This window comes from Ascidiella aspersa, chromosome 9, assembly GCF_963924565.1.
Source record: "Ascidiella aspersa chromosome 9, kaAscAspe10.2, whole genome shotgun sequence".
Lineage (NCBI taxonomy): Eukaryota > Metazoa > Chordata > Ascidiacea > Phlebobranchia > Ascidiidae > Ascidiella > Ascidiella aspersa.
In genome coordinates this window covers 7,308,130-7,335,930 of record NC_139455.1, presented here as the reverse complement: position 1 = coordinate 7,335,930, position 27,801 = coordinate 7,308,130, and the positions used below count along the sequence as shown (strand labels likewise).

Below are 27,801 nucleotides of genomic sequence, written 5' to 3'. Positions count from 1 at the left end.
AATAGGCTACAGTGTTGTAAACAAGTGCCAGTTAAGTTAATTGCAAAATTCTAGTGTTTTAAATAAAAAGAAGTCGAATCCCAGTCTAAGTTGTCATTTGTCTAAGTCAAGTCCTCAATAGAGCAAGTCAACTCTAAGCCTTGTCAAAAAACTAAAACGTTAACGTTAAGCAATTAAAAAAACTTAAAGCTCCAAATTAATAACTCAACTAAAAAATAACAAATACGCAGCATATATGAATACATTTGTTTTATGTTTAAACGGTAAGATAATTACAAATTGATAAACAATTTAGTGGAGCGAAATTAAAATACCTTATTCCAATGTGCTTAATACACAATTTTCAAGTCACTTACTTAAGCCAAGTCAAGCCTTTTAAAAACATTAAATAAAGTGCACTTACGTTAGGTCATCGACTTAAAAGTTTAAAATAAGGCATTTTTTCTACACCTAATAAAAGCAGTTTTTCTTGACAGCTAAGTTTTAGGCTTATAGATGGTGCAAAACAAAGAAACATAACTTCGATTTTTACTGGAATACAAATCTGTTCTACTCATGCGTGTGTCTATTGCAACTTTTAAAACTGAACCTCTTTTAGGAACAATACATATATGACATTGAAAAACAACTGTTTAACAAATATAACTGCTAAAAAAATAAACTATTTACTTTTTATTCGCAAAATCTCATTGCATTTTAGTGGCGTAAACTAAAAGAATAAAATGTCTTTTCGGCTGAACAAGTTGTACAGTCTGCGGCAATCAAGCCAGAAACCTTATTTAAAAAGTCGGTAAATTTTTCAATCAGTGATAATTATATTATAGGACAACAGCAGTTAAGCCGTAACCGACTTAACGACTTGAAACGAAAAACGCTATTGATTGACAAAAAATGGCGGACTCTTTTCGAGAAAAAAATACTGTTTTAATTTAATTTCGTATTGTTATAGTATACTTTTATCACAGCGACATGGAATCGATATTTTAAAATATTAGTTATTTAAAACAACTGATCAAGGCCAAAATCGGTGAATAACATTTTCAAAAGTTGTTAAAAGCAAATAATTTTGAATATTTGAATCCTAATCATGCTACTTAAGTAATATTTTTACTTCTGGCTATACCTCTTCGAGTAGTTTGAAACCTAATTAAGTGTACTGTTTGAATACTGCGCAAATTTAACCTCTGTTGTTTTAGCTTATTTTGCGTGACCAACGTTGTAATTGAAAAAAAGAAAATTTGATAGGACCGTAGAATGATATCAGCACATTTTTTGTTGGTGACGCTGTGGAGTTCATGACAAACGCACAACCTGCAAGCTCTCTGCAACTATGTGTAGGTCGTATAAGGCAGTTAATTCGCAATTTAGAAGTCGTAAAAACCGTTAAGTTTTTAACGACAGAAATCGCGTGCGCAGGCCAGTGCACATCAGAAAGACGTTACACGAATACCCCACCAAAAAGGCTATTAAACGTATTTAAAAGGCAATATACCGGCGCTCTGTAATCATTGCTTGAGAGGTAATTGCGATGAACAACACAATGGGTTTGAAGCGCAAGTTAGTTAGTACAAAAAGGCTATAAACAGTGGTTTAGTCAATGCCGTATATCGTTTTAAGGCCGTTTCGCAAGTAATCAGTTTTTTGTAATATGTCGACAATTGCGTTTTTCCGTTGATCCGATGACTTTTAGAACAGGTGTGAAGCAGTTTTTGCCATTTTTTTATACACCTTTATTGAATTTTCCTGCCGTAGGTGACTGAACAGAATAATGTACCTTAACCAAATTATATCATTACAGTATTGCTCTTCAATATGTTATAGACCAACGGTGTCCAACCTGCGGCCGTCGATGGATAATTATGCGGCCGTTAACAGGTATTTTAATAAGTGTTGGCGGCCGTGCCCGTGCTGTCCTGCGTTTATGTTTGAGATGCTAAACACCGCTTGGAATATTTACGACTGATGCAAAAAGAAATCAGTTTCACATAAAGATAACATAAAAATTGATGATAAACAATAAACGGCTGAAAAGTGTTATGCGAGTTGTGAGTTGAATTATGGCAAAACTGTGGGACAGGTTTAACGAAAGTTATAGGAAGCCTTGTTTAAACGTATAAGAGTTTAAACTGTTATAGAGAAAATTGGGAGAAAATACATTGATGATTAAATGTCCAGACACAAAAAATCTGTAATTAGTTAATAGGCCAAAAACCAAATGAGTTTAAATCATAAACCACAGACTGTAGGCCCGGGGTCCCTGGTCAACGAACTTGGTAGCACCCTGGAACTGCATGCGCGCCGTTTCTACGATCAGCCGCTCAGCTGCGTCACGTGTCATATTGAAAAACCCAATAATTGAACCTAGTAAACGCGTTTTTTTGCGCTTCGCGCGATAAGACTATTATTCAGTTCTGTGTTTTTGCAGGAGATTATTAGAGAAAAACAAGTATATGTTTAACATTAATTGTTCCCTGACGTCACTTTATGACTTAGCTTTCTGACGTCATCTCTTAAAAAATTTACCGGCTGCCGTGAGATCAATAAAGACGGTTAATGCGGCCGTCAACAGCTAAAAGGTTTGGCACTCCTGTTGTAGACAAACAGTATTTGAATGAATATCTTACGCCAATAATAAGGTCAAATTAATTATTATCAAAACTTCCTACCTTAAATCGTTCAAAGGTATAATATCTTTCAAGCCAAAACTTTGTTTATCTTTTCACCTTCGAAAGTTGATTTACATTTTTTAAATTCACAATATTAATTTAATTTTCAAGGAAGAAAAAGTTGGGTATTATGGCACAATTCAAATTGGCATCATATGGGCAACAGGATCGGAATCATTGTAAAATAGCCACGACCATGCGCAAAAATTGGCCACGATAATTCGTATATGTTTGTACTATTCCCTACAAACAACAGTAAATGTATTTTATCCCGACTACTTGTATCTTGTTTTTTTAACCTCCTCTTTGTTTAGTGGTATTTAGAACGGCATCTCGTAGGGCTTAAGAACAGGCTGTGTTATTTATGTGATTTCACGTTTGCCAAACACGTATAGCACATAGTTATTTAACACCTTCGGCTGCCGACGGAAATCGGAAACCTCACGCAAAAATGGATACAACGACGGAAATGTACAACGATTCGACGACGGCCAACGCGACGGACCCAACAAACCTAGATGACCCCCTGGCCGTGGCCCTAAATGCCCTGATAGCCATCCTGCTGGCTGTCATCATGGTGGGGATGGGATGCTCGGTCGAACTGCCTAAAATGTGGTTCCACCTAAAGCGCCCGACAGGAATCATCACGGGCTTTGTTTGCCAGTTCGGTAAGTTAAATTTCACAAAGTATCGATAAAAAAAACACAAAGGTTAAAAATGATCTAAACAAATTAAAATTGTTTGTTTTTAGAAAAGGTCTAGATCCGAATATAAACAATAAAAATATAATAGCAATATAATTTCTTCACCTTTCATAAATCGGATACTTAACAGTAACAGTTGCTTGTTTTTTTTTTTGCTCAGGAAGCCAACATTTTATATAAACACCTGTTGTATAAATTGTATAACCCGGACAAAAAGAAAGTTTTCTACTGTAACCACTACCGAATAGGTCGAAATGCTTTAAAAACCAATCAACATTATAAAAACAAACGCCAATTTTAACGTTTATTTGGGCCGTTATTTTCACCATTAAACTTATGAACAGATCCGTATATAGTGTTCCAAACACCAATTGTGTATTAAATATTTCCTCTGGAGAAGCTTTTACTTGTGGTGTCAAGCATGGCACAACACTGCTTTTGTTATAACAATCGGAAGCACAAATTAGAGGGATTTATGTCTTTGGTTTTTTGTTTTAGTTTATTTAAAAACGAGGCAACTAATTCAAAGCCAAAAAAGCTTCTTGGGGGAATCTGTTTAAATTTATTTAAATGCAACTCATACGCACATAGCGTTTAAACATGTTTTATATTAAACTTGTACATAGCATCGACATGAGGTTTGAATCCTAAAAATCGCAAAAAGACCAGTTTAATCATGCACTTTGTTTTCTGTTACACCGCTGCTTGATGTTTTTTTGGTTGGCATTCAGAATTATTTAGGGCTTCAGGCAACCGCACTGATGTTTTAGTTTTTTTTTCTTTTTTATCATTGTGTATAAACGGAACTCCGAGCAGAATAAGCGTTTAAAAAAGCAGTGTTTTCCAGTATAAAATAGTTTGTGTGCGCAACTGAGGCTTAACTTGAATTATAATTATATTATTAAACGCTACAAAGCGTGTTACAGACCAGGATCGTTCAAACGCATGTCACTATTTAACCTGTTTTGCCGATTCTACCCTATAGCGGCTAGCCAAGAGATACGAAGAATCTTCAAGTGTAACTCTATTATTTAACGGTAAAAAGCATCTGACAGGCCAGTCTTGTTGAAAGGCCTGTCACTGTTCAACCTATTTTGTCTATTTTACCCTATAGCCAAGAGATACAAAGAATCATACATTAAGAAACCATCGACATTAGAAAAACTGTATTGACTTTCCAGGGATAATGCCGCTTACCGCGTTCATCCTGACGTTGATTTTCTCGCTCTCCGACTATCAGGCTCTTGCCCTCCTTATCCAGGCCTCGTGTCCCGGAGGATCAAGCTCTAACCTCGCAACCTACTGGATGGACGGTGACATGGACCTCAGGTGATGGTTAAGATACGAGTCCTAAAGCCTTTGAAACAACGGTTCCCTGGGGTGCCATTTTTTGTAATGCTCAAGGGTGCCGAGAGATATGTGAGAATCGAAAAAACTTGTAGGGGTGCTGCAATATATTGGTTATTTATGAGAGGTGCCGCTAGCCATAAAGGGTTGAGAAACACTGCTTTAAATCAACGACCGTAATTTAGCCATTTTACCTTGGATTTTTAACAAGATTTGCTGCCAAGTGTAATTGCCTCCGATTTCAAGATAATGCAGCTCGTACTGCAGCCACGCATTAAATGTTTAAGGCTATACAAAGCTGTTACCAAGTAAAACCGTAATGTTTCGGTCATGCACTATTTGAACAGTGTTGTTTGGTAACGAAATGTTTTCGTAGCTATATTCATAATCACAGAGAATACATGTAAAATTACGAATTATGACATGTAATTTAATTACACCAAGCTTGTGACAATTGTTAGCTCTTGCATATAGTTACTTGATAATGTAGGACCAAGGGGCACTTGTATATTGTTTCAAACCTTTATTAATCGATGAATATTAAAGAATGTTAACGAAATATAACTCGTTAATTTATGCGCAGTATCACTATGACCAGTTTCTCCACCTTATTGGCTTTGGGAATGATGCCACTACTTCTGTTTCTCTACGGACTGACGTTTGACCAAAGCTTGGTCGTCCCGTACGATTCCATTGGTGAGTTGGATTGCAGTAACTAGTTTGTTTTTTGTTCGGTGTGAATTAAACCACATTAAGATCGAAACTAGTCGCATTTCATTAATATACAGTATAGGTTAATTATTGACGGCCCTCAGTTGCTCATATGTTTGTAGACAAAGTGTTAAGCTTTGTAATTGTCAATGAACAAACTTAAATTTGCACGTCGACTCGGGTTAGGTCGAATGGCAGAACGTTAGCAACTTCACATTTTATATATCTATATTAGGTGTGTTCTCTATAAATGTATACAATACTATACATTATACACAAAATGATTTTGGTGCGAATAATTAAGAATGAGTTTGTGTTTCTTTTATGATAAGAATTCGTATGAATTGTTTAAAATGTCATCAGTAACCTCTTGTGCGACATAACTTCATTTTGGCCAATTATACCTATTTGGGGTTTACATTTGTCAATAGATAAGTTTGGGTTTATCAATTGCTAATTAGCAAAATGAAATATCCAAACCAATTTTGAAAATTCGACGATCTGAAAGCTTTCCATTTCGGAACGAACTAATTCATCTTTTACAATTACTATTTTTTTGCAGCGATTATTCTTGCGACGTTGGTTGTTCCTATTGCCATTGGAGTTTTTCTCAGACATAAGTTTCCTTCCAAGGCTCTGATCGTGTTACGAGTAAGTAATACGATATTTCATAACTGGTAATTAGGCTACACTAGGACAAAATTGCTTGTTTCAAAAACTAATTTGTTATTTTACATAAATTAAATGACGTTTTTATTATTGACATACTGTTCGACTAAGTTTTTTGTCACAGTTTTCGATAGTAAATCCTTTCTTTTTAGCGTAACGCAAATTATCCAATCAAGTAATTAAGGAAAACCCCTTAGCGGAGAACAAAAAATTAAGATTCTTGTTTTGGATTTTAAGGTTTGTTCTATCGGAGGTATCATTATCATCATTGGTGTAGCAATAATATCAATTGCCACTTACAGCGGAGTGTGGCTGATAACTGCCTTTCAAATCATCACGGCTATCATTCTACCTTTGGTGGGCATGCTTTGTGGCTACGGTAAGTCAGGTTCACAAATCGACAAGTATATGTTTTACATTTTTTTACCTGGGGTTCATATATAAAGTCATATATTCCAAATATTTTTCGATTCGAAGTTCACAAACAAAGGCGTCGATTAAAAATACGCTTTCCAACATGATTTTAGAGAATAGTTGCCAAGAATCCCAACTGGTTTTCATATTTTGTCATTATTTAAGGCTACTAAGCTCTTAAAATGCATCTACAGTTTCAGCCAAAGTCTAGCCCACTGTGCTTTAAGTGTGGCACGGTAACAACATTCATATTCTGATGCCTGCAGGTCTTTCATCACTTGTATCCTTACATCCTCGCCTCTACCTGAAGCACCATCAGCGTCGGACAGTATCGGCGGAGACTGGCATCCAGAACACCCAGCTTTGCGGCTCCATCATTCTACTGTCGGGATTCACATTCCAGCAGATTGGCGAAATGGTGCTGGTTCCGCTGCTGTACGCCATGGCCCAGGTTGGTTTGAAGTCCATATAAATAAGCTGGGTTAGGCTATACAACAGGGATTCTTAAACTGCGTCGATGGACCTCTTGGGGTACGTCAACTAGTTTTAGGGGGTCCCTAATTAAAACCTTAGTGTATATGCTAAAGAAGTAATCAATTTTTCAAAGAAAAGAGTTTAATAAAAAATAAAACGGTTTTGCACTGAATGTAATTAGAGTCCATTTCACTGACACATTTTTCGGACCGAAATCGTCACCTCTGAATATTTCATGCCTACCGTGTTCCACGCGAAACAAAAAATATTGGGGGGTCCGCGGTAAAAAAAGTGCAAGAACGTCTGCTATAGAGAGAGAAAAAACTCTAAAAAAGAGGTGAACCTGTGCTTCTTGGTCAATATTTTGGGCTGCGTGGTTTTAAGATTTATTTGACTCTTTTTTGCAGGACTGCTACAATGATTGCTGACGTACTGTATATAAAACAAAATCTTTTGTTTCTTATTTCCAAAAAGCTATGTCCCTATTTTCATTTTGCAGTTTATAGTTTACCCGTCTAGCTCAAATTTTGTAGCAAAATGCAAATTGTGTTGAAACTAAACGAACTTGTTTGTTGGTTTGCCTCAATTCTAATCAATATTCTATTTTTACTGAACTTGCTTTGTTATTTCAAAAGTAAGCTTCAAATTTATTCTTCAGGTCTTCTGGTGCGTTGTGATGGTTGTTGGTTACCGCTTGTATCGGCGCAAGTACCCAAGGCAGCCACTGGAGGAAGATTTGGAAGGTAAAAGGAGTGAAGCCAACTTTCACGTTTTTACTGTTACGTTTGCTTCGCAGTAGCTAGTAAATCAGCAACCGAATCACTCGTTTTAAAAGATCAATCTTACTTAAGATGTTGGCCATGATCTTTACCACTTATTTGTTTAACGATACCAATTTTGTTCTTCTGCTTTCAACGTAAGAATTCTTTCACAGGGACATATTTTATTCCTCAACAGGCAACAAATGCGCCTTTTGTTGTTTAAAATACAAGTGTATGTAATAAAACAAATACCTATATATAAATAAAACATAGATAATATGAATAAAAAACATTGCGGCAATTTTTACTTTGTTAGCAGAAAGCAAAAAAGGAGACGACACTGACCTAGAAAAGTCTAAAGGCGAGGAAATGAAAGATGCAAGCGGAGAAAAAAATAATGACAGTGATGCTGCTTTTCCTCCGGCCTACTCATCCTACAAGAATGAAAGCTACCTCCAAGAGGAAAAGTTCTAATTGGATGAAATGCCTACGTGCTGAAGTTACAAATGAGAATTGAGCATGTTACACTTACAGCACTTCTATTGTTGCTACACAATGTGGAAACACGTTGCAATACAATTCGCTAATTAAAAAACAATCGGTTGCTCCAATTTGGAGTAAAAACGCCAAACATTTATACAATGATTAAAATATTAAACACAAAATAAAAAAAATATAATAGATTTACGTTTTCAGGGTAAACCGGTTTACTTATTAAACACTGCAGGGAGTTTAAAAATTGTAATAGGTTGTTTATTTTTAATTTAACGGGCTACTTGGGAAGAAGTTCTCCAACCATTAAATTTACAGCAAACAATTACGTATTTAGCTTTAGTTTGGTGTCATATTTTTTCAAAATCGCTGTGCAATGGTTGCGTTTGTAATTCACCTTTTCATAAGTGTTGCTTATGTTTTTCTTTACACTTTTCTTAGCTATCGGGTCGAGTTAACATCCTCAAATGATTTGTAGATGTAGATTTGGAAAGTAGCAAATCATACGATAATCTGAAGTGAAGCGACATATCATTTTAAGTTTAATATAAATGCTGAAAGCTCTGTACATAATTACCAAGTATGTCGTTCTAAAGTTCTCTGGTCTTTTCCCAAGGAACTAGTTCCGTGTATAATAATATGACTACATATACGTTCCTTATCATTAAATATTTATATGACTAGATGTCTTGCCTCTGATTTAGAATTATTATTTTGTCATTCCAGGCTAATGTCAATCTCTTATAGCAAACAGTAATATAAATGCAGCTATAGCCAGAAACCAGTAAGGATGTCCATAATATCGGTTCGTTGCAGATTACCGATGCCAAGCTGTAGAATCAGCACTCGTTCGATATTTGGATAGTATAACGATACAATAAATTAATATAGGATTTTAGCAATGGGTTGCGATCCAACGATGGAGAGTTTACATTTAGGTATATTTATTAAAAAATTAGTTGGTTAAAACTGACGATAGCTGGTCTTAATAACGCTAAAGCAACATTTTGTCTTATAACCTGAACTAAATTACCTTCGAATATTTTAAGTTCACTTTTTGGCTTGTTGAGAAAAGAAATTATGTTATTTGGTATCAAATCGGATTACGATAACTTTAGTGTAAAATTTGGGTAATCAAATAAAATACTAAGCATCGGACGTTCCTACAGTAACCAGTAGGATAGGATATAAAACATGAAGGGGTGAGATGGCAATACTACCAATCCTACAACTTTATTTAATCACTATAAACACAGCTGGCTCTTCATACAGCAAAAAAGAATAGGACCCATAAATCTCATATAAATCCTTGCTTTTGTTTGCATTTCTGAAAATCTCTATAAATCATGTTTCCCGTTTAGTAAAAGTATACAGGGACTTATCTAAGATTTTGGGAGCGTAATTGGGAATTTTTTTCGTGTATGTGACAAAGTTACGTGTTAAGAAATAATCTTAGTGGCCATGGCTCCTCCAAACAGAATTATTTTTATATTTTAACTACGTAAATGCAAATTAATCTGAATATGTTAGTAGCATGCATAAGCCTACTTTGTAAAATGAAATTAGTCGTAAGACGTTTTATAGTTTTGTGCGAATCCCGTTGTGTAGCTTTTGTATTGGAAGTAACGCCTCCGCAAGCCTAAACTTTAACAAAATAAACTAATTGTGTGGTGTTATTAAGGCTACTTCTTTATGACGTCACGTTAACATGTAACTTGGTGACGTCGTTATGACGTACTTCTTGGCGTCACGTCTGAACAAAATGTTCATGCCCTTCACCCAAACAAAAATTCTGGATCTGCCCCTGCATCACACAGTTTGTTTATCTAGCTTGGGGAGGAGTTGTTTTTAATACAAAAATCAGCAATGCAAAGATGATATCAGTTCGCACAAAGAGAAAAAAGCGCCTTTATATCGTTTAAGTTTGGGCATATGTCATAAGACGCAATACGCCTTTGGGCCAATAAGATTTTATTAATATGGTTAACGGCATTTACTCGAAACACAATTAAGATCTGCGCGGAGTTTTGTTTTCCTGTAGTTCAAAAAGGCAAAACTGCAGTTTAGTATAGGGACACCCCTTCTTGGATCCGCCCCGATCACGTTTAAACAACAGTTTGCAAGTCCACCGAAAAAGGGATTCCAGACTCACCGAATCTGTCGATCAGTGATGCAAGCAAGGCAAGCTAGAGAAACAACTAGCCTGCAGTGAGGTTTGATCTCGGCCATACTGGGACCGTCGCTTTGCCAACTGAGCTACACAGGCTCAAAGAAGAGCGCGTCGAGAAACAACCATACGCCAACGCTTGATACATTCTGTTAGTGCTTAAGTAACTATTAGCATTGAAGAGACAGTGCCGGAGGGTCTCATATGGCTTTCAGTGTACTTATGATACGTAATCCGTAATCGTTGGTCAAAAAGCAGCTTTAGAAGGGCTTTATCACATTTGCTGAACACATACGTGTGTGTATTTTTCCCAGTTTGTAAGTCCGTATAGATAAATATGCTATTTTAACTTCAGTTAATCAACAGAAACATTGAGAGCGCATAAAACTAACCAACTTATGCTGAACTAACCATAGTTTTTTTTCCAAATCTATGAAAACTATTAAAGTTCGCGAATGCCACTAGACAAATACGTTTTGGTAGGACTACACTGACTGACCCACGTAAAAAGTGAATGAGCGCTTATTCTTCCGTATAGTTTGAACAGTTTCTGTAGCCATACACATTTGCATTGTGCTCAAATCATATATTCCCATCAGTTTTCCCTAAATATGCTGATTTAGTGTCACAACAATTTTGTGGTTTGTCGAACTTTTATCCCCGCAAATGCAATACAAAATTCCTATAATGCACTTTACGTCTTTAATATTTCATCACGACCTGTTGTCACGTACAAATTATAGCGACGTTGCTAATAGCCATTGATTCGCCCTGTGTAATGAATCTTTTCTTGTGCAAAATGAAATACCAGCTCAAAACGTGGCCGGCTAAGCATGTTTGTCTTGACCATGGTACTTCAATGCGCCGATGTCCTAATGCATTTGGAGGTTGCTGTTGAACAAACATTGACGATTGCTTGTGAAAAGCAAAGGGAGTACATTGCGTCAAGATTAAGCTATACATTTTCAAGCGCCAGAAGAAATCATTTACGCATATAGCAGTACTAGTGATTTTATGAGTTGCTTGCCGACTACAGTCAGAAAAGTGTTTTTAGGAATATTATACAGTGCGGCTCGAGTGAGGCGTACAGAGTGTTGCAACCATTTGGTCGCAATTAAGTCAAGCTGTGTTTAGTACTGATGAAATCAGCTAAGGATAAGGATTTATGACAGTTGACAAAAACTGGCCATTTCCATTTACCATACTTCGCTTCCAAACGTGGGGAATAACTCAAAAAACGTGAGGATTATCGTTGTTATATTTAATTAAATTCTTACAGGTTTTGGAGTTTTGCATCAGTTAGCTTATCTTTGTGTTTGGTAATCAATAGAAACGATGCCGACAGCACGTCCCGCTTATAAACTTTCACGGCCTTTCCTGGAATTTATTTTGACTCCCAAACTAAACACAGATAACGATATAACAGAGTTGCGCCATACTGTAAAACGTATAAAAATCAAACAGTCCACGTTATTACCTGCTTCGGATAACCCACGTACTACATCTATCGGAATCGCAAAAATAAACGATGGATATAAATTATATGGGAGCCATACCTTGAGGTTATAACGTCATTTTCAACCATTTTATTTTGAATTGGCTTATTTTTAAGTTGGATGTAATTGTGATATGATTGCTTACTGCTATCAAAATAGAAAGTAATGCTCGCAATAAAATACTACTGTTAGATTCCAATCGTTTTTGTTGATGTGCTGACAAAAAAACAGAAACTGATATAATACATTTACATCAAAGTTAGTTAAGTGTACTAGCGGTACTTATCGGTGGTATTGACGTCAATCGACTTTAATTTGTTGGGCTTATTTTAGTTCATTTCATACTATTTATATAAGCGCAGCTTTTGGCACACCAGCACACAAAACAGAAAGCAAATATTAACAACTTAAAAATGGAAAGTCACAGAGAAATTTTTGGTGTATCTCGTATGTTAGAAATAAATTTATGAGGATTATTGACAACTATAAAGACTTTGAGTTATAATAAAAAACTAGAATGGTTTCCTGAACAGGAACGTAAAGAGTCATTTTTCTGGTAAAAGTTCAGATGAAAAAAACATTTTTCGGAAAATATAATACGGTATGACGCAACGGTCAGTTGCATTCTCAAAATCGCAATAGAACGAGAAAAAAGTATAAAAAAATCACGATTGCCATCGCAGCACCGTAAACAGCTTTACGAACGGTAGTGAAAAACAGTTGTGGTAAACTCTAAATATTTTTCGATAAACCAAAGCGGAACCCTTAAAATTTCCCGAAACGAAATGTCGGACGTGGGTCGTTTAATTGCGCGGCCTCTCTGTTCGCAAAGCGATTGGCTCGTCGGTCCCGCCGGTTTAAAACCCTTAAAAACTGGGGCAATTGAGCTGCAAAATTAGCGGCGCAGTGAAAGCGGTTATGAAAGTCCCAATAAAACAGTAACAGGGCGGCATTGTTGGACGTGCTTTGCGCAAATAGACCCCAACCGAGCGATTCTTTTAAACGAGCAGCAGCAAACGGTGGCTCCTATTGAAGTGCGAACATTTTTACTGGTTGCGAACGCTTCATAAATTGCGACGGGAGTGGAATTTTCGCGGCAGTTTAAGCGGCCTTTGTGAACGACTGTAAGCGTTTTGACATTAAAGTTTCGGCAGTATTCGTTATAATCGTGTTAAAACTCCGTGTAAAACACTTTTATCGTACTGTGATATTTTTTACGGTTAAATTATAATATAGTTTAAATGTCTTTTAGAAACATTCATAAACTTTTTTCGTATTGACTATTTAGGTTTAATTCACATGTATAAATCGCCTTGATTGTTAAATTGACTTTTGTCGTACTGTTGTATATTTTTACGGTTAAGTTATAGTATAGTTTAAATGTCCTATAGAAACATTCATAAACTTTTTCGTACTGACTATTGCGGTTTAATTCACAGTTATAAAATGTCCCTGGTGTGAGAGGGAATTACCCAATTCAGCTGCGAACATATTTCTGATAGCGTGGGAGTTTGTAAAGCTGTTCGATAGAATAACCTCTAATCCTGTGATTTTCTAACTGTGTGCCCCGACATATTCTTAAGTGTGTCGCGAAATTTTCGGCAATTCGGACAAACAAATTATTCGTATTAGAAAAATGCATGTAGGTAAGCATGCTAGCCTTGAATGCACACTATCTATAAGGTTTCCGGTATTTAATATTTCCATTCCCTTGCTGTGTAATTAGGATAATTGGTAAGCTATATGGTTTTGCAGAAAGTACTCGCGAATTTACTTTTTTATTTACTTGGTGTGCCGCAAGCTTAAGAAGTTTAACTACTGCCCTAATCAATTTAATAAAGTTTCTGGTGTCTCAGTTATTGGTATTACTAACTGTTTGTTTGTTTTAAGATAGCCGACTGTCTAGCAAAACTTGTAAAATTTCAAAACAATTTGCCGAAAGAAAAATGACAACCGCTGATTGGACCGCCGCAGTTTCCACGGCGATGAGCACAGCTATGATGAATAGCACGTCAAACAGCACCGCTCAGATACCCATGCTGCCAGCACCTAGCCCACTCCGTGCAATCCTCAGCTGGCTAATAACAGGCACGCTTGCCCTTATCATGGTGGGCATGGGCTGCGCCGTCGACTTAAAGGAAGTAAAGAAGAACCTGCGCCGCCCAACCGCCGTAATTGTAGGATTCGTCTGCCAGTTCGGTGAGATATTAAAGATTTTTTTCAGTTTTCTCACCAGATTTGTATTTTTATTGTGTAGGGTACATAGTGTTGAAGAGAATATGCTTATCCTATAAAGCCAACGAGGTTATTATATATAGGTTGTTCGGTATGGTGGCGAATAAAATTTTCGTTTTTCTGTTATAAACGATTAATTGTATTACATTATAAGCGTTTTATGTAATAGGGGAAGTATGGAACTTTTTGAATTTTTTCGATATATATTTTGGTAAAATCAACGGCTGTCCGTTTAGAAACGAAATATTGCTTGGTCAAAAATTACGATTTTGTAACCACGGCAGTGGAGATACTTTCGGATAAACATCTGTGGTGTTCAGATAAATATTCCTTTCAGGGAAAAAATAAGTTGGCTGCAACTCCTATATAGGCCGTTGGGCCTATATAATTTGTTGTTGTACATTAATACCACCACCTGGTTACGGATAGTGGCCCTAGTCCACTTTTTCGTACATCGCTTTTCTGGATTTTTAGAAGCTAAATTGCACAGACGCATTTCAATGAATTCTACAGTTGACAAGGGATTATACTTTTGTCGGCAATTATGAAATAAGCAGTTTCCATTATTAGCACTTATATCTAAATTGAAATTCTTCCAATACGACCATTTCGCTACGTTGACCCTTTTTTCAGGGGTCATGCCGGCAATCGCCGTGCTCCTGGCCAAGATTTTCCAAATGCCCGAAGTGGAGACCTTATCACTGCTAATAGTGGGATCGTGTCCCGGAGGATCAGCGTCCAACGTGGCAGCTTATTGGGTGGACGGAGACATGAGTCTCAGGTGGGTTTTGTGTTTGTTGGAATTTGCGAGCGACTTTATTAGAAAAAATCATATAATTGAGTTTTGGCTTCACTTTTAATATTTTTTTCATGTTAAGAAACCGGACAATGACTTTCATTAGGTTAAGTTTAATAAATCAGTGGCTTTTAAACTTCATCAATTGTTTTTTAAAACAAAAATAATAATAGAATAAAACATGCATCAACAATAATGACTTCGTTGTTTAAATCGGTACTTGTTAAAAGTACTTATTGTACACTGGTAAATCAATTACTATCATGAAAATTCACTGAAAAAATTATCCTGCCAAATTTCAACTTTTGAAATAAACGCTTTCATTATGTTATGAAAGTGCTGTACTAAATATAGTTGAAAGCTAACGAGTAATAAATCTTAGAAACTCTTATAAAGAGTTAAAAGCTAAATCTACTATAATTTTATTTCCGCCTTCTGCAAAATTTATGTCAGCTGTTTAAACCGTTTTAGTGGCATTTTTATATGTTTTATAAGGAAGTTACTAGAACTGTCAACAAGGTGATAAAAATAATTTTCAGTAAGTGCCAATTCAGGAGCGCTATAATTTCAGTTTTAAAAGTTTATGTCGCTGCGGCGCTGTTTAATGCCCCAGTTGGGACACAAATAAACTAATAAAATTGTTTTAACAGTATAAGCCTATAGCTTGCAGTCGCACCAAATTTGGCTTAAGTAAGAAACTTAACGCTTAACCATTACGCAACTATACCAAAGGTTTTAGCTTTTATCCTCGTTAAAATAAAGGATTGTACATGTATTATTGCACATAGCTTACGCGCAGAGCAATAAGGTATGTACGCTACAATACTTTAACATATAGCTTACGCGCATAGCAAAACAGGCAATGTTTCTGTCTATTACCTGATGTAATAGTCTACTACACAACCTAAAGCGTAACAAAGCTGTGGCATCCACTGTTAAAAATCCTATTCTTTAATGCCACGATTTATTTTTTTACTAAATATTGGGAAACCTATTTTAGGCCAAACTTATAGCTAGTCGTAGTTGTATCAAATTGCCTCTGATTTTGATTTTTGGGCTTGTAAAATTCGTGCCTCTTTAAAGCATTCAACACGAAACTTGATCTATGTTTTGTTTATAGCGTTACAATGACCACCATTTCAAGCACACTTGGTCTTGGCATGATGCCGTTGCTACTCTTTATCTACACAGAAACATTTGGATTCCAACTTCGCGTTCCGTTCGATACAATAGGTAAGCGAAAGGAAATGGTGATTTTACACGTTCTGTATTCTCAACAAATGTCAAGTCACTCCATTAGCATATTTAAGAGTTTCAAATTGAAAAACGGATAAACTCATTCCATCTTATGCTTTATTTTATCTAACAACTACAAAAACACAACAATAAATCAAGCGAACTGTTTTACACAAAAATAAATACATAATCCAATTTTACCTAAATTGTGTATTGAATTAAAGTGCTTATTTTCAATATCATTCATCTAAGACTCTAAGTAATAACTCAAAGCTGTACAAAATACTTAAGTCAAGTCAAATCAAGTCATTTTACCTAAAATACTTAAGTCGAGTCAAGTTTTGAAATTACAATGACTTCAGTTCACTTCAGTCAAGTTAAGGATTAAAAAAACAAGAAATCATCAAGATATGGTAGTAGAAACAAACCGCACGGATGTCCAAGAATATAAAAATTATCCTTTAAGTTTCTAGAACCTTAAAGGTAGACACTACACCTAAAAATAGTGTTAAACAGAATGTAACACTCAATTTTTTTTGGTATTGAAGAGATGTTTACCGAATTAAAAAAGGAGCTTTTTAATTATGTTCAAATATTGTAACGAAAATAAGTAAAAACATCTGAGTAGTATCGCACCAAGGCCATATATTGTCTTGTACCCTGTGGTAAGGAAATAAATCAAGCCAAAACTTTTAAGGTATATATATATATATAGGTGATGCCAATATTTTGCTATTCAGGGATCGCACTCGCTGCACTTGTGATCCCAATTGCAATTGGAGTCGCAATCAGATACAAGTGGCCTCAACATGCCGACAAAGTTTTAAGGGTGAGAATTCGAAAAACTGTACAATTAAGTAACATGTAGTGTTTGGCAAATCCCTAGCAATTGGATATCTAAACCAGTGGTTCTCAAACTGTGTGCTACGGCGCACTATAATTTCGCCCGGCGTTATTGCTTTAAGACAAGAGAAATAACAACAACCTTTCTGCAATATTTGCAATACAGCTTCATTCAACGAGGCGCTTGTTTTAAACAATTTTTATTATTTTGTTTTCAAGCAAATTATAGGGGAGTTAGTGATGAACTTAGGTGTGGACTTCGTGGTAAACTTGTTGGCAATGTGGACCGAGTTGAAACTGATTTTTTTTATAGATCGCCAGAAATTGCAGCGAAAGCTTTAAATTATTTTAAAACAATGTTGTTTTATTTTTATTGTGTTGCTGGCTAAAACAAATCGATAAACACTGATTTAAGTATATATCGCCTGTGTCCAAGGCAATAAAGAGGTTTGCCATCCCTTATAGTGAATCGCCCTGAAGTTTTGTATTCGCAAGTTAACGCACAGAATCTGTAAACCACCGTTAGCGCTAACTCTGCATTATTTGTCGCAGGTTTTCTCCATCTTCGGAGTTATTGCACTTCTGGTAGTTGCAGTTATATCTATTGTGACATACGGCTCCAACTTCTCGATTATTCCTGCACAAATTGCATGCGCCACCATTTTCCCGCTATGCGGAATGATTATGGGTTACGGTGAGAATAATAAGATTATGGGTTACGGTGAGAAGAATATAACCGTAGCTATGGCCCTTTCGGTTATTTTAGCTGAAAAAAAATAAAGCAAGACATATCGAGCATATTAACTAATATTATTTTATATTCGACTCAGAATGGTTGATAAAAGTTTCTACGCAATAACGTCTCAAACTATTTAATGTATATTTAAAACATTAAAAGGGTTTTATAAAAACTTCATTTTGTGCAGTGCCGTAACCAAAACTTGATAAAAGTATGCCTACCGCAAAAAAGTCCACTTGCCAATTTCAAGTTTAGATTTAAAATTTTACTTGAATTAACTAATGGATGTGTAACAGATAAAACTGAAAATCAAAATTATCACATCCCAACAATAGTGAATCCTAACGGACTTTGGGAAACGCCATTCAAAAGGATTTTTTATGTTATTTAGAGGAATCATTAACCTTTAAAATGACTTTACCAACCTTCTTTTTATGTAATTACTATTATCCTACTTAAAACTCAGTGTGGTTTTAAAGCATAATGGCTGGTATTTTTAGTTAGAATGAATATTAAAACCCACTGAGAGATAGGTAGCACTTAATGAAAGCTTGGAACAATTCTTCACTCATTTCTCAACATCCGTGTGTATTTGTGCGAAGGTATTTCATCGATTGTGTCCCTCATAAGGCCTCTGCGGCTGGGACACACCCAGAGGAGGACCGTGTGTCTGGAGACAGGAATCCAGAACGCTCAGCTGGCAACCGGCATCATCCAGCTGTCACAAGCGGTCTTCACTCTTCGGCAAATAGGAAGGATGATCTTGTTCCCAATTATATACTTGGTCTGCCAGGTAAGTGTCGTATAATGTGATATGTGTCATGGAGCAGCGCCGCGGCACCCCGGTTGAGAACGACTGCCTTGATTGAACCTATTGTTAACAACCGGTTCGCTTACTTAACCGTTTTTGAAGGTTAATGTATAATTTGGTACAGTTTAAATTAGGTCTACGCTCAGAACGTCGACCAGGAATAGGTTCTGCGGACTATTTTACTTTTTGGAAGCAATTCGCACGAACTGCATGCGAATGGGTTGAATTTATTAGCAATAGTTAAGATTTTATAATCTTATAGTAAACTATAGGAAACCATTCTTATTGTTTCCACAGATATTTTGGGTTGTGTTGTTCGCCGTTTTGTTTCAAGTGTACAAGCGATTCTGGGGCGCCGGGACACGGGGTAAGTGTTTAGCGTAAATGTTTTTTCAATTTGTTTGATTTTAAAGAGATGCAAAACATCATTAAGGGAAGAGAAACAATTACAGGAAAATTACTACTTGTATTGACCTAAACACGATAATTGCAAATCAAGGTTAATAAGTCGTTAATGAAATACAAAATTAGGATTTCGCCCCTTATCTATAAACCTGTGCCTAAATTCATTGTAAAACACGAATGCCCACTAGTGACTATACAGTGCGTTTGCGTCATCTTCAAACCGGGTGCTTTAAGGGTGCGATCTACCGGAGCTTTATACGATTGTGTTTCTCAATGTGTTGCAGTCGAAAGCACGGAACACCTTGAAATTGCGGACAAGGAGCATTACGTCAACGGGAACTTCGTGGCTTCGGATGACGACGTTGGCGTCACGAACGTGGCCTTCAAATCAGAAAAGCAAGAGAAACATTTGTAATCCGTAATTCTTTATGTCCTTCTAAGAGTGACAACTGCTGGTCGCAAGGTGGCGCTGTCGCTTGCCAAGGATCAAGCCATGTTTGTATTTTGACATCGAAGTATTTTTTTATCCAAATACCAGCTCGCTAAGGTTTTATACAACATAACAAAAACTAGTTTGTCTATATCAAAAGAAAATTTATTTTCTGTTATTATAAAAAAAACATGGCGTTTTTGTATAGCACCTGTTTTAAATGTAGTGTTCTAAACTAAACTCTAAAAGCATACGGTAATGATAAAAATGTCCCACTTTCGCTGCATTTTATTCGCCGTTCGGTGGCATTTGAGTGCCCAAAAATTGTGGCCTTTCGTATTACTCAAATTATAGACAAACGATAAAAGTGAACATATTGTCTATTTTTGTAACAGGTGCAGGCGCATAGATTTTTACATCAAATTTCTACAGCGTTTCGCCATTTAATGCTAGTTGTCCCGCGTTTTAAAACATTTTCCGTATTTTTTCATGTTTGTAGTCTTACATGTCACCGCAGCTATTACGCTTTTAACAGTATAGTGATTTGCGTTGTCTGTGAAACTTTTAACCACCACGTTTTGTTTTGTCCGGATCAGAAATGGTAAACGAAGCAAAAAAATATTTTTTAACGTTTCTTTAAGGCATGTTTTGGAAACGCCACTGGGTTAAAGGACAAGTACCGATGCCGCCCAAACATTGCGATTTTTAGTTGGGGCCATTGCTGTGTAAAACTATTTTCTCACTTGTTGAGCCTATAGTGTTTTCTCCCACTTCTGCTGGGGTGAAATTAAAAACGTAGCATTCTTAGCTTTTATAGACACACATTCACCGCTCAATTTTTGTAAATGCACTTGCGTTTTGCTGTATTCATCTAATAAAATAACCTCGAAAGGGCACAAAATGGACAAATATGGTAACATAAGAAACTTTCTTAATCGAAAGTATGTGTATGTATAGCATATTTAGGTGTACAAACGCACTTGAAGTTACGGGAGTCATTGTTTCAAACGAATTATATATCTCTTTAAAGTGCCTCTTAAAATTTACTATCTGCGGCAGGCGTAGATCAACAATTTTAGTCTTTCGGTTTCAGCATTTTTCAGGAATTTCGTCACAAAGTTACGTAATAACGTTACGTAATAAAACATTTAATCTTGAAAAACCGGTTGTTCTCTGGCAAACTCTTGCACAAATATGAAGCTGAAGTACAATCTTAACTACCCAAAACGCAATTTTGTTTTCTTGATTTGGTTAAAATTTACAAACGTTCAATTTAAAATAATACGAGGCGCTTTAGGCACAGAAAAGATATTCGCATATTGTATTTATGGTCTAGTTCATAAGTTACCAAACTATGGCCCGCTGGTCAGATCCGGCCAGCCAGTTTAATTCCTTCGGCCAGCGGCATATTACTTAATCATTTAAAAGTACAGTTATTAATACTTTTTAGGGGAAATGTTTTTCGTACGCAAATTCAAGCTAAGTTTTGAAAAATATTGAAACAAAACAAGAATTTCATGAACTCACTATATATTTTGGTAAATAATTCTTTTATAATAATAGCAATGTCCTATAAGTTCTAAACAAAATTTTATGTCGGTCAGGCCCGCGATCTTCAATCTTCACAATTGTCTGGGCCTTAAAAAAGTTCGGTCACCCCGAAACAGAAATTGCACTTTATAGAGTTGATGAGTCACACTGTGCAATATGCCAGTATGCGAAGAGTCTTTGATCTGCATAGATTTTCTTAAACGGACAAAACCAAAGTAAAAAAGGATAGAAGTTTGCACGAGGCGAGAAACACTTTTGTATTTGCATAGCAAACGTTGGCAAAAACTATGATTAGAGGGCCATGGGTCGGAGCCGCCCCTGGTCTGTAGATTATTTGTGAAGCTGCGTCTTTATTAAATAGCTCAGCAGCTCTACCTACCGGGCAAATTATTACTATTAGGAAGATAATCACATTCTAAAAACAGTTAGACCAGTATAGTTATTATCCGTTTTCCTTTCCCCTTTCGTACTAGTTCTATGCCTTGAACCGCCAGATTTATGTAAAGTATCACAATAATAGCTATTTTAGAATTGTCTATTACACATCAGTGAGATATTCGACAACGGTGATCGAGAAAAAATGTAATTTTTAAAGATGGCGTAACGCATAGAGTAAACAAAAAGAAAAATATTTTTGCCTCGCAAACATTACTGGTGAAAAAAAGGCTTCAACCTCAAGTAAATGCATGGAAGGTTTTATTGCTGATTTTGTAAATTAACCATAAGAAAAAAGTTGATGAAAAATTATCGTTTCTAACACGTCATGATGACGTTTCACGTATTCCTTACACGCTACAAAATTTAAAATGCTTATAGAAACTCCAGATTGGTCTCACATTGAATAAGATACGGAGTGTAACACAAAAGTTTATTTGATCGAATTAACGGCCATAATGCATCAATAATTATGAGTTGCTATAAAAAACACCAGACGATTGCGCGGCGTTTTCCGGTTATAGTGTTTACTAGTTTAATTTATAGTGTTTACCAGTTTGACTGGTAAAGGACTAAGGCGCTGCACCGGCGATGTAAATCAATTACAACTGCATTAAACGAAGGAATCTAAATTTATGCCTTAATCTTGCGTGTTTAAACAAAACGTAAAAACCTGAATCACAATTGCTTATTACATTGATAAAAATGCTACAGATAGAAAAACGTTTTTGTCAGATGGCTAAATAAACTAAGAATTGCATTTTTTAAACGGCATCACATTTTTACTGATGCATAAACGTTGCACCATATGGCGCCACACAGGGGGTTCTTAAACTGGGGATTTTTTGTGATATAACAAACAACTTAAAGTAATTATAGAGTCTGGTTTACATAATTACATCGCCGCAGTAACATTTATCTGATGAAAAGCACATATAGCAAACAAATTTTGGAAAGGGGGCGTGAGATTCGAAAAGTTATATTAAAAACTAAATGCTTCCCACAACTAGCGTGCAATGCAAAATTAATATATAACCTAAATTTTAGTGTTGTGTGTTGCTTCTGCAATGGCTTGACTAAATAACCAGCCTGAATTTATGTCATTATAAACAGTGAAGATACGAGCGCTCGCGGTTCAAGCAATCAAGCCGTGGCATGTTAATCACTCATACTACGTGTTGTACGACTTGTACCATAAGTTTGCTAAAGCCGCTTGTTTTGCCGATGGTTTACAAAATATTTGCTCAAATTGAAAAACTTAAATATGCTGTTGCTCTCAGGCATAGTATACTAAAATTAAGTTATTCTAGTATTATACCAGAAGAACTTATTGCACACAAGTTTGTTCGACAACAACACGATCCTTAAGATAACTTTAATAAAGAAGTCATTATGACACTTGATCTTTTCCGGGGGCTTTTTAAGGGGAGCTTTTGCGAAACGATTTAAGAAAAATTTTCTGTTGCAATTTTTGATTTGTTATTTTTTTGCTGGCCCATTAATAATTGCCACAATAAAGCGGTAAGTTTTTGTGACGTGAAAGTAATTTTACTATACATTGTTTTTTTTTTATGTAAAGTTATGTTTTTTACGTTAGTACCGCGATGCTTTTCGTTTTGGACTGACAAATGGCGCGACAAACATCCTATAGCAAAGGAGTAACGTACTGCGCTGTCAAAAATTCACCAAATTCCAGATCCGTCCAAGGCTGTTTAAACGATTCGGCAAGACGGTGATAAATAACTTCTCGCTAGTTCATCGAAAGGACACCGCATTATCGGCGATAAATTTTACGATGTTCGACCAACGGAGAATGTTTGGGCAGCTTAAACCAGAAGCGTAAATCAAATCAGAGATCAAATCAGCATCGCGTCCGACCTCGAGCTAATTTTAAACGTGCGTTTGGCGGGCATTAAAATTGTGCCTGGGTCGTCAAAAAACCCATACAACATTCCGCTGGCGTTAGAAGTAAATCACGCGGCGGGTTTTAGCCTATCACTAACCGATGGCTGCAATGCTTTTGTAAACGAACAAGTTGAAAACAAGAACTGGCAAAAATGCTACATGCCGCTACAGGCAACGCGACTAAGATATTAATAAGGTTTAAAATTAGAAAACTCATTTTTTTCATCTTGAATTTTGCGACCATCAGCGGCAGCGTTGTTAGCTGCAATGACAGCAACATCGTATCATGACGGTAGCTGTTCTAAAGGGCTATGTTTTGTTATGTAATCAAATTGAAAAAAGTCAAGTCAAAATGTCGCGTCGTTGTCAAAATGTCGCGTCGTGATACGATGTCAAAGTCAAAATGTCGCGTCGTTTGCAGGCTATAATATTAATACAATAAGTCGGTTTAAAATTTATAGAAATTCGCAAATAAGTCATTTTTATGTAAAAAAAACAAACTAGTTAATGAACTTTTCTAACAAAACTGAAGCGTCCATCTGTTTTTCTAAAATAACTGTAATAGTCTAAGTCTAACATTTCAGTTCCGGTTCTGAACTATTGATCAAAGCAAGAATGCGAAGTATTTTATTTATTTACGACCTCTAAATCCGCATTTTGTAAAAAGAATCGATGTTTATGGAAAACCTTGAATTCAACAAACGTAATGTACAATCAACGTTTAAAAAAAATCAAAGGTTGCGTAACCGCCAAAGAACAACAGCAGACAATCATTAAGATAACGAGGGTTTGATGTCGATGTTAAAATACTAAAGGTTTTATTCTCCTCATAAAAATGGAGTGTTTCTGGGTCAAGCACGCACCATTCAAATCGCAGTGAAGAACAATCGCATACCCAGTAAATCCCCTTGTAAGACGAGCAGTGCCAATTTTTCTAATCGATTATACCTCATTCACGCAATTTTCAATCTTATTGCATAAAATTTAATTGTTGTAAAGTGTTAATGAAAGTCTAATATTATAAGGTTGCCATTAATTTACCATTCAAAAAAATAACAATTAAGAAATATTAGACTTGTTTTCACAAAAAAGTTATATGTTTAATCGTTCGTAGAATTTCATACCAAGTTTAAAAACCTTCAGACGCTCTAAAACAAATAATATACGTGAAGAAGTTTTCGTACTTTAGTTTTTTTAGGTGACAACAGACAAACTCTTTATTCTCAGTATTATAAGTGTGTTGTATATAGTTACAATAAATTTCACGAAACGTAATTTGACCAAGTCGTTACCTACTTTATTGGAACACAAAACGGCCATTTCGTCAGGATTTTAGTCACATGTATATTCTTCTTGTTGGGAACTCAAAACAACAAACAAGCATAATTTGCGATTTTTGATCCGTTCGGAATGTCAAGAATGTTTTCGGCATACTTTACTAATCCCGTAATTCATTTGCCCACATGAGAAATCTTGTAGCCGTATCATTATAGAATTAAAACAGCATACCTAAAAAAGTTACTCAGAAAATTTTGGTAAAACAACATGCTGGGTTCCTGCACTTGGTAGACAAAAGAGAAGAAGATTCACATAACGTTCTTCTTCTTTCGTGTGTCAAATACGGAGCTCTGTTGACGAGAGCCATTTCAGAGTGTCATTGTCGAGGTCTCTGAGGCCTCGTTCCCCATGGGGTGGATGGTAGGTGGTACATTCCTCCACGATGTGATCCGCAGTTTGGTGTTGGGCGCCACATATGCAAGCTGGATTGTCGGTCAAGCCCCACTTCAGCATCGACGCTCCGAAACAGCCGACTCCAGTGCGGAGGCGGTTAAGATTAACCCACTGTCGCCGTGGAAGGTCCAGACCTGTTACTTCATAAGGGCGGTCTATGTAGCGATGTAATCTTGTTTGTGGTGCTGCTGACCACCTCTCCGTCCACCGGTTCTTTACCCAGGCGTCCTTGGACATGCCATCTCTGACGACCTGTAGCATCGTCTTTGCCTGGGCAGCAAAGGAGTGCCTCGATTTTAGGCGTTGATGGCAAGTCTTATTAGTGAGAACTCTGTGCAGTAGATGTTGTTCGTTGCAGAGCGCTTTTCTACAGAGGGCTAGGGTCGCTGCCTCTCGGCGGATGTCAGGCGGTGCTATGCCGGCCAGCACGGGCAGCTGCTCGGTTGGCGTGGCACGTAGGCAGCCAGATATGACACGCAACGCACTATTAAGGGTAGTGTCCACCTTCTTAGCGTGGCTACTTCGGCACCACACAGGGGCACAGTTCTCAGAAGCGGATAGCACCAGTGCCTGGACAGATATACGCAGCACCTTAGTTGAGCCTCCCCACGCAGTACCGGCCAGACGGCGTATAAGCGCAATGCGAGCGGTTGCCTTCGCCCTGACGCTGTCGACGTGATGCTTGAACGTCAGCGTTCTGTCAAGCTTGACCCCGAGGTATGTGGGGGTAGCATTATGCTGCAACAACGTGTTGTTGACTCGGATGTTTGTAGTACGCTTGGCTTCCCTGTTATTTAGGTGGAACATTGTGGCCATAGTTTTCCCCATGCTTAATTTTAGTCTCCAGTTCTTGAAGTAGGACGACAGGATCCTTGGGGGGTATAAAGACAGCCTTTACGTGGCATCCCCTATGAGTAGCTAACATAAGCGAAACCAATGTCTTTAAACCGTCAAACACGTCACATAACGTTAATTTAATGCGATTCAAAAACTGCTAAATTGGATCATTTTATTTAAAAAAATGTACGCAAACAGTTGAGAGCCCACCACTTAAATACAATTAATTTATTAGGTTTATGCCTTTTTGCAGACCAGTCTCAAGTCGCAAAACTGTAAATTAAAATATCATGCCACTTTTTCTAATAAAACTACGTGACCTGTCTCATGCACCCATAGGGTATCTCGGGGTGTTTTGGCCAGTTAAAATCACACATATAGTCTTCGTCATAAATTAACAACGCGGCAAAGTGTGCCGCTGACGTTAAACGCGAATTGACAGGGAGTTATAAATTTGCCCGCCGAACTACCGGGTAAATATATGCGCTAAGTCGACTTTGGCGCTTTAAATCGTCTGCCTGTCTGACGCATCGCGCTGTTTTCACAACACAGCACCTGACTACGCATGTCATGAACTCTGCAAAATTACGGGAAACAACTAAACCGGATAAATCACCAGTTAAAGCACCATAGCCTTGTTCGCGGAAATTTGTGGAAAGCGCGCCCCCAGAAAGACTTAATTCTTCCTTGTAATACATTATTACTCTTGGTGTCCATATAGTCAACATGTACGGAGCCAAAAACAAAACATATCTGTGCCAATTAAGTTTGTCATGGCCAAGTTTACATAAAATTAAAAAAAAAAAGGCAAATCAGGGTAACATGAAACATTATAGAACACTGCATTATTATAGCATTTAAGTTAGAAGATTGTAGCTTTTACTTACTCGCATGATGGAAGAAACAACAAGAAAGAGAACTTTATTACTTTATTAATGTTTTTAGAATTACTTATGATTAAATTAAAAGTTGTATGAACAGGCCAGCTTGTCTTGTATAAAGGTACTGAATTAACTTGTATGATAGCTTTCATTTAGACTGCTGCACAAACAGAAAAAACAATCTTAACATCAAAGAGTTGTAATAACAGTATATTGTAAAAAATCAAAAGCTGAATAGGCGGCGGTGCAAGATAAAAAAAATCACATCACCATGAATGCAAGGACAAGTATATGTTTGCTACCATTGCACCAGAAAATATCAAACAAGAATACATAAAATTTATCGCTCACAATTTCACAACATTTTGTAATAACGGGACCCCCAAATAAACAACCAGCTACGCCTATTTCAATGAGGTGTAATCCATAAATCTGTAACTAAAACACATTGCTCAGCTAAATCTAACTAAGCTTATCTCATTAAAGATAAAATGCAGCTTTAACTTATGCGTATATAATATGATTGGATCTGCAAAAGTAGCACATCGCATACTTTAAGTAAATATAATTATGTAATTAAATAGCAATATACGTGCGAAGCGGTTTAGCGAAGGGCGAAGTTCAAAGGAAGGCTTTGAAAAAGGAAAGGCCTTGAACTCCAGTAAAACTTTGTGTTCTCACAAACAGTGTTGCCAAACAAGTAATTTAAAATACCTTTGGTCTCAGTAAGGTCATTTGAAAAATAATCTAAACTAATTCAAATGACCTGCGAAAACTACTATGTCAAGTCCCAGTTATTGTCATAACTATAGTCCAAGTAAAATAAACGCTCAATACTTAAAACTGATAAATACGTGGTAAAAGGTATCTGAGTTTCAGTCCGTGTTTTTAAACCAACCAACCTTTTTTCAGGCACAATTAAAAGACCGTTATAAACCAACAAACGCTTTATAAATCAGGTTTCAAAAATCATAAGTTACCGTGGTATTTCATCGACACTAAGTTTGACATTTTTAATGGGCATTTAACCATATGAATAAATTTGCCTTATTTTTGCTACGACTA

General features: G+C 36.5%; 2 protein-coding genes across 2 annotated transcripts; both read left to right on the top strand.

Moving 5' to 3' along the window:
* The first annotated feature begins 3,117 nt into the window (after nucleotides 1–3,117).
* Nucleotides 3,118–8,220, top strand: LOC146132142 (ileal sodium/bile acid cotransporter-like). The gene is made up of 8 exons (XM_083397224.1): nucleotides 3,118–3,334; nucleotides 4,552–4,699; nucleotides 5,301–5,413; nucleotides 5,991–6,079; nucleotides 6,335–6,476; nucleotides 6,778–6,962; nucleotides 7,644–7,728; nucleotides 8,063–8,220. Exons 1-8 carry the CDS (start codon nucleotides 3,118–3,120, stop codon nucleotides 8,218–8,220), a joined length of 1,137 nt encoding a protein of 378 aa, XP_083253350.1.
* Nucleotides 8,221–13,847: 5,627 nt separating this feature from the next.
* On the top strand, nucleotides 13,848–19,381 carry LOC146132141 (ileal sodium/bile acid cotransporter-like). Its single transcript, XM_083397222.1, has 8 exons — nucleotides 13,848–14,100; nucleotides 14,770–14,917; nucleotides 16,053–16,165; nucleotides 16,909–16,997; nucleotides 17,564–17,705; nucleotides 18,353–18,543; nucleotides 18,859–18,928; nucleotides 19,251–19,381. The coding sequence occupies exons 1-8, from the start codon at nucleotides 13,848–13,850 to the stop codon at nucleotides 19,379–19,381; spliced, it is 1,137 nt and encodes a 378-aa protein (XP_083253348.1).
* Nucleotides 19,382–27,801: the final 8,420 nt, after the last annotated feature.